This window comes from Arachis ipaensis, chromosome B09 (assembly GCF_000816755.2).
Source record: "Arachis ipaensis cultivar K30076 chromosome B09, Araip1.1, whole genome shotgun sequence".
In the NCBI taxonomy this organism is placed as follows: domain Eukaryota; kingdom Viridiplantae; phylum Streptophyta; class Magnoliopsida; order Fabales; family Fabaceae; genus Arachis; species Arachis ipaensis.
Genome location: NC_029793.2, coordinates 132,685,577 through 132,697,239, shown reverse-complemented (window position 1 = coordinate 132,697,239; position 11,663 = coordinate 132,685,577). Strand labels below are relative to the sequence as shown.

General features: G+C 35.1%; 1 protein-coding gene across 1 annotated transcript in view; it reads left to right on the top strand.

The window, feature by feature from the left end:
* LOC107617505 (protein MOR1) overlaps window positions 2,069-11,663 on the top strand; it is a 20,812-nt gene continuing 11,217 nt past the window's right edge. Inside the window, exons 1-19 of the mRNA XM_016319271.2 lie at window positions 2,069-2,484; window positions 2,665-2,770; window positions 2,893-3,016; window positions 4,050-4,129; window positions 4,209-4,386; window positions 4,477-4,541; window positions 6,107-6,189; window positions 6,302-6,387; window positions 6,506-6,619; window positions 7,925-8,044; window positions 8,400-8,502; window positions 8,884-9,020; window positions 9,324-9,389; window positions 9,471-9,588; window positions 9,712-9,752; window positions 10,534-10,605; window positions 10,691-10,798; window positions 10,904-11,009; window positions 11,460-11,578. Of these exons, the coding sequence (XP_016174757.1) occupies window positions 2,325-2,484; window positions 2,665-2,770; window positions 2,893-3,016; window positions 4,050-4,129; window positions 4,209-4,386; window positions 4,477-4,541; window positions 6,107-6,189; window positions 6,302-6,387; window positions 6,506-6,619; window positions 7,925-8,044; window positions 8,400-8,502; window positions 8,884-9,020; window positions 9,324-9,389; window positions 9,471-9,588; window positions 9,712-9,752; window positions 10,534-10,605; window positions 10,691-10,798; window positions 10,904-11,009; window positions 11,460-11,578 (1,986 nt within the window). The 5' untranslated portion in view covers window positions 2,069-2,324. The remainder of the gene's footprint in view (window positions 2,485-2,664; window positions 2,771-2,892; window positions 3,017-4,049; window positions 4,130-4,208; window positions 4,387-4,476; window positions 4,542-6,106; window positions 6,190-6,301; window positions 6,388-6,505; window positions 6,620-7,924; window positions 8,045-8,399; window positions 8,503-8,883; window positions 9,021-9,323; window positions 9,390-9,470; window positions 9,589-9,711; window positions 9,753-10,533; window positions 10,606-10,690; window positions 10,799-10,903; window positions 11,010-11,459; window positions 11,579-11,663) is intronic.

The following is an 11,663-nucleotide window of genomic DNA, read 5'->3' as shown; positions in this document are numbered from 1 at the left end:
ATATGCCCGCCATAAAGTTGTGAATAGAGGTGACAATTGAATGGGTAGGGGTGGATTTTTGTTCTATCCGATTTCGTCCCATTTTATAATAATCTGCATAGAATTCGTCCATCTCCTATTTACCAGTAGTAAAATGTTAAACTCTAACCCGCTCCTACATGTATCTATTTTACTTCTATAATTATTAAAATCCAACAAATAAAATTAAATTTCAAAATTTATTTAACCATCATCATATAAATAACATAAATTAAAATAAAAACTTAAATAAGTTAAATACTTAAATCTCAACTTGGTCCATGAACTTTCAATCGAGTCTCGAACTTGTCCCTCAACTTAAAATTGTCTCAAATATGTCCCTGAACTAAACAACAGTCGTTCCTGAGATATTTTCTGGCAATGGATTGATGACGTGGTTGTACGGAAGCCACACTAAAAACCAGGCGAACTTATAAACGTCGTCGTTTCTTTTTAGCGCCCAAAAACAACTCAAGATTTCATATCTGGTGCGAAAACTCGTAATATGCCTCCTCTCCTCCTCAACGATGATGGCTCTACCATCAACTCCCTCCGCTATGCCCAATGCATTCTCTGCAGCCGCCTCACCCACTCCGTTGCCCCTGATGTCGCTGCCATCGACTCCGTCAAGCGCCGCTTCGACTCTCATGGAGGCTTCTCTCTCGCTCTCTCTTTTGCCAACCTCTTTGCCAAGTTCTCCTCCAAGACCGGCCCCGGCAACATCAACAACAAGTGGACTGTCATCTGCCTTATCAAGATCATCTTCAAGGATTGCAAAGATGCGAATTTTAGTATTGTTTTTCTAATCTCTTGCCCAATTTGTCCTTCTCCGACAATGTCGATTTCCGTAAGGATAAGGATTCTTCTTCTGTTAAGCCTTTGGAGGATAATAACAAAAAAAATTGGTTTAACGGGTTCTATTGGTTTCAAAGGATCTCAAGAATAGGAAAAGCTTGCGTTTAGAGATTTTGTCAATTTGATTTGGGAAGAGAATGAGTTTTTTGAAAAGGTTTTGGTTAGAGATGTGCTGTATGCTTGCCAAAGAGTTGATGGGAAGTATGTTAAATTCGATAGTGGTATTGATGGAGGTGGATATGTGTTATCAGATTTGATTAGGGTACTTAGAGTTATTAGGTTTATGGTACATAAGCTCTGTAAATTGGGAGGAAGAAGTGAGCACAATAACCCCAATGCATAGAAATACTAGGATTATGCGCATTAAACTATTCTCAATACTCAAAACGACTTCGTTTCAGTTGTATTTGGAGGTCAAAAAGGAAATGACGTCGTTTACAAATTCAGTGTGATTTTCGTCTAACTACGTCATCAATCTGTCGTCGAAAAATACCCTCAAAAACGACCATTGTTAAATTTAGAGACAAATTTGAGATAATTTTAAATTTAGGAATGAGTTCGAAACTCGATTGTAAGTTCAGAAAACCACTTTAAAATTTAACTCTAACTTAAATATAATATAATATTATTAATTATTTTACATATATATATCAGAACAGATAAAAACGAACATTACCTAAATTCGATATTGTCTCCCCTCATCCAAAGACCTACTCCGCTCAAAACTCACACTATTTCAAAACTAGTAATTACCCACTTCAAACAAATAAGATAAAATAAATACTTATAAATTCGAATAATATTGTCATGGCTAGTCACAAAAATGAACAATACCGTTGTTTCTACAAGACTACAAATCTGTATTTTGACTATTTTCAACTCTAGATAACCGGTCCTCAAGATTGTTTTTGCCAGGTGAGAGAGCAAATTTCAAATTTTCCAAACAGTGACCTAAATTTGAAAAAATTAAACATGCCACGCGGCTCCATATTATTGGACGCGTTATACCCACTCGCTGCGCAGAACCGCGTGGGTGTTAAGTGTCAACATTAACGTAAACCCCAAAATACCACCTCTGTCCCAACTCCCTAGTGCCGAACACCGAAAAAAAAAAAACGAAAAACAAAATCAAAAACCAAAAAAAAAAAAAAAGAAAAAAAAATTTTTTCGCAGTTGTGTTTTTGAAGCGAAAGATAAAAAATCATTTCCACGCTCTTTCTCTGTTTTCCCTTTCATTTCCCCCTCTCTCTCCTTTCTCTCTCTCCACTCGCCGGCGCTACTCTCTCTCTCTCTACACACACAACACACAACGCAACCAACACAAACAAAAAAGCGCAACTCACAGAATACTCTCTTTCTCTGGCTATCTAAAATTTGGTTGCTTCTTCTTTCTCTTCGTTTCTTTCGGCGGAGATCGAATAGATAGGGTTGGGTAGCGGAGCGAGCGAGCAATGTCGGAGGAAGAGAAGCTTCTGAAGGAGGCAAAGAAACTGCCATGGGAGGATCGACTATTCCACAAGAACTGGAAGGTTCGCAACGAGGCAAACATCGATTTGGCCGCGCTATGCGACTCCATCACCGATCCAAAGGACCCTCGCATCCGTGAATTCGGTTAGTAATCTCCGCCTGCTAGGTTTTTTCCACGACGTTCCGATCTCGAATTTTGCGGATCTGGATGTGTTTCCGTTTTCGGATGCTCGTGCTTGTGCTGCATTTTGTTTTTCGGATCTTGATGCGGTTGGTTTTTCAAATTTGAATTTATTTATATTTTTTTATTTTTTTTGGTGGCAGGTCCGTTTTTTAGGAAGACTGTGGCGGATTCGAATGCGCCAGTACAGGAGAAGGCTCTCGATGCCCTGATTGCTTACTTGCGAGCTGCTGATGCTGATGCCGGCAGGTGAGTTTCCTAATAGATTTTTGTGTTGTTTTGTTTCTATGTTTCTGATTTCGCTCCACAGTTACCTGCATGGTTCTGTTTGATTTTCAACGTGAATTTGAATTTGAAATTGGGAAGAATAGGTTTGGGAAGGAAGTTTGTGATGCCATTGTAGCCAAATGTCTCACTGGAAGACCGAAGACTGTGGAAAAGGCTCAGGCAGTGTTTATGCTCTGGGTGGAATTGGAGGCTGTCGATGCTTTTCTGGTATTTCTTCTTTCCCGTGATTGTTTTGGTTGCCTCTGAATGAGGTGTCTTTTGTAGTTCGCTTGGTATTTTGTGTCACTGTGTCTGTCTTGCTGCCAGGTGGTTAGTCGTTGCACAGTTTGTCTCAGTCAATAGGTTTTTAGTGTTTGTTTGATGTATATTTACAATGCACACAGATAATAAAGCTTATTGCTGTTATAAAATGCCAAATTGTAGCGTATGTCCTCCTTTCTTGTGTGCTTTACTCGTGCCAGATCTAGTTTAGTCACGTCTTAGTTTCATCTGTTTGCATACTTTTGGCGAAATGGGTTTATGCTGGGATTTAGGTACTGGAGAATGGAGATTCTTCTCAGGGGGGCTAGTGAGTGTACTTATTGCTCCTGTGCAAATCCAAGTGCATATTCATCCTATTTTACCTCTGAAGAAGAATACAAAAAAGAATGGGTTTTAGTCTTTAGTAAAACCCAAGTGCATATTCATCCTAGTATTAGTTTTTCATAAAACTTTAATTTATTTGTAATGCGTAATGATGCAACTTGAGGTTTTTTATATACAGAAGTGTCAACTAATACTAGTCCTTAAAATGAGTATTGAGACCATGCATTTTGCCCCCATCAGGAATTTATTTTTGCGTAGAAGAACAATAATTTTATTAGATTTGTAAAGGTGCACAATGAGGAGAAGCTTTTCTTAGTAACAAAATGGAAACCCCACATGAACATCAGTAATATATTGCTATTCTGATCTCTTATTATTACTACTCATGATCTTGATGTGCATTTACTTAACAAAACGTCAGATTCTATTTTATTTTTTATTCTTATTTTTTTATGTGCTTCTGAGGTTTGATTGAGAGTTTTTTTGTTTATAATAAACTTTCTGTGTTTCATGGTTCATAGTATGTTTTACATATTGAATTTTGAATGTTTAATTCCTTCTGGGAGTTACACATAAATAGATTTCAAACTACTAGTCTTCTCCTTTCCTATTTTTTTTCTCAACTATCTAGACTTTTGCCTTCTGATAATTTTAGGATGCAATGGAGAAGGCGATAAAAAACAAAGTTGCTAAAGCTGTGGTTCCTGCAATAGATGTTATGTTTCAAGCCTTAAGGTGTTGTTCTCTCCATTGCGAAATCTACGATAGTTTAATTAATTTATTACACAGAATTATCATTTTTTCATACTGCCAGTGAGTTTGGAGCGAAGATTGTGCCGCCTAAAAGAATTTTGAAGATGCTTCCTGAACTCTTTGATCATTCCGATCAAAATGTTCGTGCATCCTCTAAAGGGTTGACTCTTGAGCTTTGTCGATGGATTGGTAAAGATCCTGTAAAATCAATTTTGTTTGAGAAAATGAGAGATACAATGGTATGCCAATATTTATTATTGTAGTTCTTAATCCCCCCTCTCTTTATCTTATATATGCAAATTCTGATTCCAATTTACTCTTTTCTAAAGAAAAAAGAACTGGAAGCTGAGCTTATAAATGTTATGGGAACAGCAAAGCCATCCCGCAAAATAAGGTAGATTTTCTTGTTTTGAATTCGTCCTTCCTGAGTATCATTGCAATGTTAGGATGCATTAAGTGCTCACTGGGGCATGTGTCTGTTACTCNACAAATTTTGAATTATATTGATTATTGCATTCCTTTTCTTTTCACTGATTTAAGTTTTCGATTTTTAAAATGTATATCTGCTGTGTTTGTTCCAGATATTTGTTCATTTTCTGTTGTGTTTAGACTCCTGAAAAGACATCTAAATGCTAAAAGGAAACATTGAAAATATTGTTATATTCTTACCAGAAATTGGTAGGCACTTTATGCTTCTTATGAAGTGTATTTTCTGAAAATCTTTTCAAAGTAAAATATTAATAATCTGAGACAGGGAAAAAAATTTAAAAAGAATTTAAGAATAACGTGAGTAGAAACTGTATTTGGTTTCCACATTGTTACTGTAAAAACTAACTTCAGAATCCAGACGACATGAACAAGACTATTAGTAGGGTTTAGGCCAATAAAACATGTGACCAAAAGGGTAGTTATTCTTGCTCAAGATCTTCATATAGGAAAAATAGTAAAAATGTGACGACACAAAATGATGTTTTGTTGTAACTTGGTGGATTCTGCTGGAGGATGACTAATGAGGACTAATAAGTTCAACAGAATACAACATGTTCAAAGATGCTGAAAGTCTTCCAATAATACATAAATATTACACGATATGCAAGCTGATGCCCATCAGCAAACTAATTGAAACGACATCTCAAGACTTGCTGTTTTAAATATCTTCATTTCTCTCAATCGAAATAGTTATAATTCTTGGTGGTAACTATTTTCATTTAATTTCCGTTTTTTTGTTTTTTTCTATGCTTGAAGTCTTGTTTAGCCACATAGGCTGCGTTTGGTTTTGAGAACAGGACAAAATAGGACACTGAGGACATAGTGTTTTTGTGTTTTGTTTGGTGATAAACTGAATATAAGATAGAATAAATAATAAAAATCCAGTTTACCTTCATTTTTTTTTCTTCACACAAAATTAAAAAAAGAATAGAATGGTAAAAAAATGTAATTTGAAAAATTAATAGGGACAATAGAAGAAAAAAACAAATTGTGTCTCCGCCAGTGTCTCTATGTCCTTCCTGACAGGAAGGAAGGGCACAAAGTAGACTAATTCAGTGTCTTAGGACACAATGTCTCTGTCCATGTCTCATCTACCGAACATGATTTTGTCTTAGTGTCCTGTGTTTGTAAAAAACGTAGTCATACAAATGCAGTCATAGGGACTTTCGATGAGAAGATGGCATTGGTCAAGCAAGCTTTGTATACCCAAAGCAACTAAACAGCCTGTAGCTATAACAACATTTTATATACCAAAATACAGCTTACAATAATTAGTCAATGCTGTATTTAAGACACTCAACAAATCCATATGAGAGGTGTCATGGAACACTGTTTATGTGCTGTAGTGTTTTGTAAATTTAAATTTGTGTTAAACCAACAGTGAATGTAACTAGTGCTTTAACAACTAATGTGAATAAAATTCAATTTGTGGGTTTGACATCATCTTAATAATTGCCCATCATGTTTTAGATCTGAGCAAGACAAGGAGCCTGAACCAGAAACTGTAGCTGATGTTGTTGGTCCTGGCCCTACTGAAGAATCTGGGAATGATGGTATGTAGTTGATTTTGGAGCTAGTAGAGTTCACTTTATTTTTCTGAGAACATGACTTGCCTTTCCTTGGTGGTGCTACCATCCCTAACTCATCAATCACTTCGATTAGCAGCTCCTCAAGAGATAGATGAATATGACCTTGTTGATCCTGTTGACATATTGACTCCTTTGGAGAAGTTAGGATTCTGGGAAGGAGTGGTCAGTTTCCTTGCCCATCTCTCAGATTGTATTTATTACTATTTTAATACACCTTTAATTTATTGTTGGATGGCTTTGAACCCTTCTTTCATTTCCTTTCTGTATTATTAATCACTAGAAAGCTACCAAGTGGTCTGAACGGAAGGATGCTGTGGCTGAGCTAACAAAGCTTGCATCAACTAAAAAGATTTCTCCCGGTGATTTTTCGGAAGTTTGTCGGACCTTAAAGAAGGTATTTTGTATGATTTGTGTCATGCAAATGAAACAGCTTGGCCATCTACTTGTCATGCTTTGACACTTTTTCTAGCTCTATTTCAAATCTAATAGTGTGTTTGTTTCCTAGTTAGGATATATATCATGCTGATTATCAGGTGATGCTGATATGGGATTTCTTGTTGGAAACTACCCTGAGGTCTTATTTGTTAGTATTGCTAGCTCTAAAATAAACATGGTTAGGGTAGGGTTGCATTTAGTGGAAGTCCAATGGCTCAGGCGTTTTTCATTTCATTTATTTATATTTAGTTGTTTACCTACTCTAGGGTTTGTCTCGTCTTGTTTCTGCATGCAATGTTGGTCAACTGATTTCTAAATATTCCTGATATTTGTTGCTACTTTTCACCACTTTTTTTTTTTAAAAAAATAATCATGTTTCTATACTTCTGAAAACATTTTTCCCCTCAAAGAAAAGATGTGGTTATAACCAAAAGCTGGTAATTTTAAGCTGAAAAATAGCTTATGAAATGTATGAACATTTTTGAATCTTATGGTTATAAGCAGAAATTGGCTATTTTAGAATTGTAATGATTTTACTGGATATTGTAAACTATCATACCCTTTTCTAAATATTCCTGATATTTGTTGCTACTTTTCACCACTCTTTTTTTTTTCCCTATCTAAATAGTCATGTTTCTATACTTCTAAAAACATTTTTTCCCCCTCAAAGAAAAGCTGTTTTAGAAAATTAGATTATAACCAAAAGCTGGTAATTTTAAGCTGAAAAATAGCTAATGAATATATGAAAATTTTGAAGCTTATGATTATGAGCAGAAATTGGCAATTTTAGAATTGTAATGATTTTACTGGATACTGTAAACTATCATACTCTTTTTATTAATTTTTAATTTTACAATATAATAGCAACATTTTTCATACAATTCAAACAAAATAGATTACTTTTAAAATAAATTTTCAGCTGAACCAGGAAAACAGAAATTAATTCTTGCATAATTGATTATATAAAAATCAATTATATAAATATATTTGGATTGTTAAAATAACTTTAATCTTTAAGCTTTCCCGAATGCACCTACTAACATGTTTGTGCTACACACATTAGATCATAATATATCTTTATAATAAGGTTGCTTCATAATTTGTAGTGATACATTTTGTTCTGTTTTGGCCTTTATCTTAGTGATACATTTTGTTCTGTTTTGGCCTTTATGTTGGATCTTCTGTAATTGTGAACTTCATTGACATTTTTTAATGATATGTTTATTTTTCCGACTAAGGTTAAACTAGTAGCTTTTGCTTGCAGCTTATCACAGATGTGAATATTGCTGTTGCAGTTGAAGCCGTTCAGGCTCTTGGCAATCTTGCTCGTGGATTAAGAACCCATTTTTCTGCAAGTTCTCGTTTTGTGTTGCCTGTTTTACTTGTAAGTACCAGTGCACATAATATATGGATGGGTAACAACTGAATGCACTTTTTCCGCAGGTTTTATATGTATTAATTGGTTCTTCTATTGCATATTCTATATTATTTGTGAATTTTCATGCATGCCTCCATGTGCTCAAAGTTTGTATGTTTTCAGTAGCAATTTATTAATTGATTTTGGTTTCGAGAGCTAATTGTCTTGTGTGTTTGAATTCCTTGTGGTAATAGTAGCATTATGATTCTAGCTTTCATAGAAATAAAAATGTTTTAAAAATTAAATAGTGAAGTGTGTTTTCAGTAGATCATTTACTGAACTTCAGAGTAATGCTTACTTAATGCAATTCCTTCTTGAGTAGGAAAAATTAAAGGAGAAAAAGCCCACTATGACTGAGGCATTAACTCAGACTCTTCAAGCGATGCACAAAGCTGGATGCATAAGCCTTGTTGATATTGTTGAAGGCAGGTTACCCTCCATATTCTTTAAATTAGCCTTAACTTAGGATTGGATTTCTATGACTATTCTATTTTTTCTATGAATATTAAGTGTTTCTGCTATAAAAAATCTTGACATGAATATTGTATGTAGTTACTATTTAACAAAACATTTGATCTTTTCCCTTGTACTGCTTGTTTCTTGAGCAATCTTGTTGGAAAACGTTTTGTTACTCTTGTTATATTGTATTGTTAATTTAATGAACTGTATGATACTCGCATGGATTTTTATTGGTGTTTCAGGGTATTGTCTTTTCGTAGCTTAACGCCTGATTAGTTGTATCATTTTTTTCCGTTAGTGCAGTACATATGCTTTTTTTTGACTATACTATATTTATCCTGCTGCAGATGTTAAAACAGCTACGAAAAACAAAGTCCCCCTCGTGCGATCATTGACCTTGACCTGGGTTACATTTTGTATTGAAACCAGTAACAAAAGTATAATTACTAAGGTGCATAAGGATTATGTGCCTATATGTATGGAGGTCAGTTTTATATGAACCGTTTAATATTCTTTTACCTTGAAAAGTATTGTCTTCAATTCAAATGTGATGTATACTTAATTACTTCTATGTTGTCTGAATATGGTTCAGCACCTTTCATTGTCATGATTTATACCGAGTATTGGTAAAATAGTTTGATATCGTGTTTTCCTTGAGCTAGGACCACATATATTTGCATCTATGGGAGTTTATTCCAACCATCTGTAAAAAAACACTTATTATAAAATGTTTATGTACTGCCCTTTATCTATTCTGTTTGGAAATACTAAAATCTGGATCTTGCAGAGCCTAAATGATGGTACTCCTGAAGTGAGGGATGCAGCATTTTCAGCATTGGCAGCAATAGCGAAGGTAAACATGTTACCTTCAAATCTGCTTGCGTTTTTTTTTTTTTTTTAAATGTTAGAACCTCATGATATTTATATTCTTTAGTCGGTTGGGATGAGACCTCTGGAGAGGTCACTGGAGAAACTTGATGATGTTAGGAGAAAGAAACTTTCAGAGATGATTTCAGGGTCTGAAGATGCTGTGCCTGGTGGTTCTGCCACAGGTTTGTAAGTTTGGTTTTAGTTTGACTGATTTACTTCCTAAGCCAATGTGTTGAAAAGGTATTCTGATTTTGTTACGCTATTTTGTATTTTTCTTTCGGTTGACATTTGGTATGATCTTCCAGCACCTGTGCATGGTACACGAGGAAGTGCGTCATCTGCAGAGGTGGGTTCACTTTCCTTACATATAACCAATGATGAATGAAATGGTATGGAAATAATGGAATAGGGTAAGTGAAGTGGAGTAGAGGCTCCACTCCATTGTTTGAATATTTAAAGATATGGTGGGGTTGAGTGCCCAAGGCACATAAAAATGGTGGAAATTATAGTAGGAAGGGAAAGAATGAACTATGAAGGGAATCATGACTAAAACAAATGAGGATTTCATCCCATTGGCCCAAATTGGGGGAAAGAAAGACAAGTCTGTTGGATTGGATGGAATCCATTTCATTTTCTTTCATTCTATTCCATCCACCCTTTCCCGCCTTTGAAACTATGGAATCTCTGTTTTTCTCTGTCTTTTCTGTCATTCACTACTGAACCAAATCCACTCTTAATCTTCACTTAGGTGACTGGCTTTTGCATTTTATCATTCTGTATTGGGTTGTTTTTTGGGATTGAATGGATATCGACTTCCTTTTGGTATGAGGAAGGTTGTTAAATATATAGTTGAGAGTTCATTTATTTTTAATAAGTGGATTGGGAATTCTCATCTTAGAAATCTTTATTTGTTTGTTGTTTTTGTATCCAAAATCTGTAATCTTACAGAACAATGATTTCAGTCTGTCATGACTAATCTTATGTGAATAAGTGATATTACGGTCAGTGAAGGAATTTGAAAACTTGGAAAGTCAGAAAACTAGTATCTTTTAAGTGTGAAGTAGAAGCCAAAAGTTCAGAAAATTTTGAGATGGGAAATTTATTTCCTTTACCTGATTTGCATCCAGATCTCCGAAGGTGCATTTGTTAAAAGGTCAGCAGCAAGCATGCTCAGTGGAAAAAGACCTGTTCAGGCAGCTGTAAGTTCACAACATCTTGCTCGAAACTAATGTGGTTAGTTTCTCTCCATCCGAGTGATATATTGAACATTTTTTTGCATCCCAGCCTGCCCCCAAGAAAGGAGGTGCTGCAAAGTCTGGTACAAACAAAAAGGCAGATGGTGTTGCACAACCGAAGGTTTCAAAATCAATTGAACCACCTGAAGATGTTGAGGTAAATTGTTCAGTTTGTTTCCATCCTTTTGATTCGAGTTTGCCATCATAGTTTGTAACAGGATTGCTGATGATAGTTTAAGCCATCTTTGTAAAAATTATGCAGCCTGCTGAGATGAGTCTTGAAGAGATTGAAACCCGAGTAGGTTCTCTTGTACAGTCAGATACCATCACTCAGTTAAAAAGTGCTGTTTGGAAAGAACGTCTTGAAGGTTTGTGATTGTTATCAGTTTTATGAGAATTGTACAAACAATTCTGGGAAAAAATATTTCCTTTGTTTTTTGAGGATTGTGCAAATGCAGTAGCTGACAGGAACTTACCTCAAGACTTTTTCATGTTATTAACCTGCAGTCTATGTTCTGGCTCTTTTTTATTGGGGGAGTGGGAAGTTGTGAGCTTTCAACTGCGTTTTTCATTGCTCATTTATCGTGTAGTTGTGAGCTTTGGATATAATCTTGTTTTTATTTTGATGGATTCATTTTAGAAATTGTTTCTCATAAATGAATTTTTTTAACGCTTTCTGCTCTGTTAGGTAATTTGGGTTAATATAGTTTGTGACCCATACTAGAAACACAAGGAGTCAAATTTCTAGGCCCCACTGATTTATCTATATTGTTATTTTAGCATACTTGATTAGGTTTCTGAATGTAAGATTTTTACAGCTATTTCTTCACTGAAAGAGCAAGTAGAAGGCTTACAGGATCTTGAGCAATCGGTCGAAATTTTGATTCGCTTACTCTGTGCTTTGCCTGGATGGGGTGAGAAAAATGTTCAGGTTAGTTGTATTTTCTTAAATAACATGCTTTATTTTTCTCAATTTATTGATAGTTGAAAATTAAAAATATGGTGTAGTATGCCTGTTAATC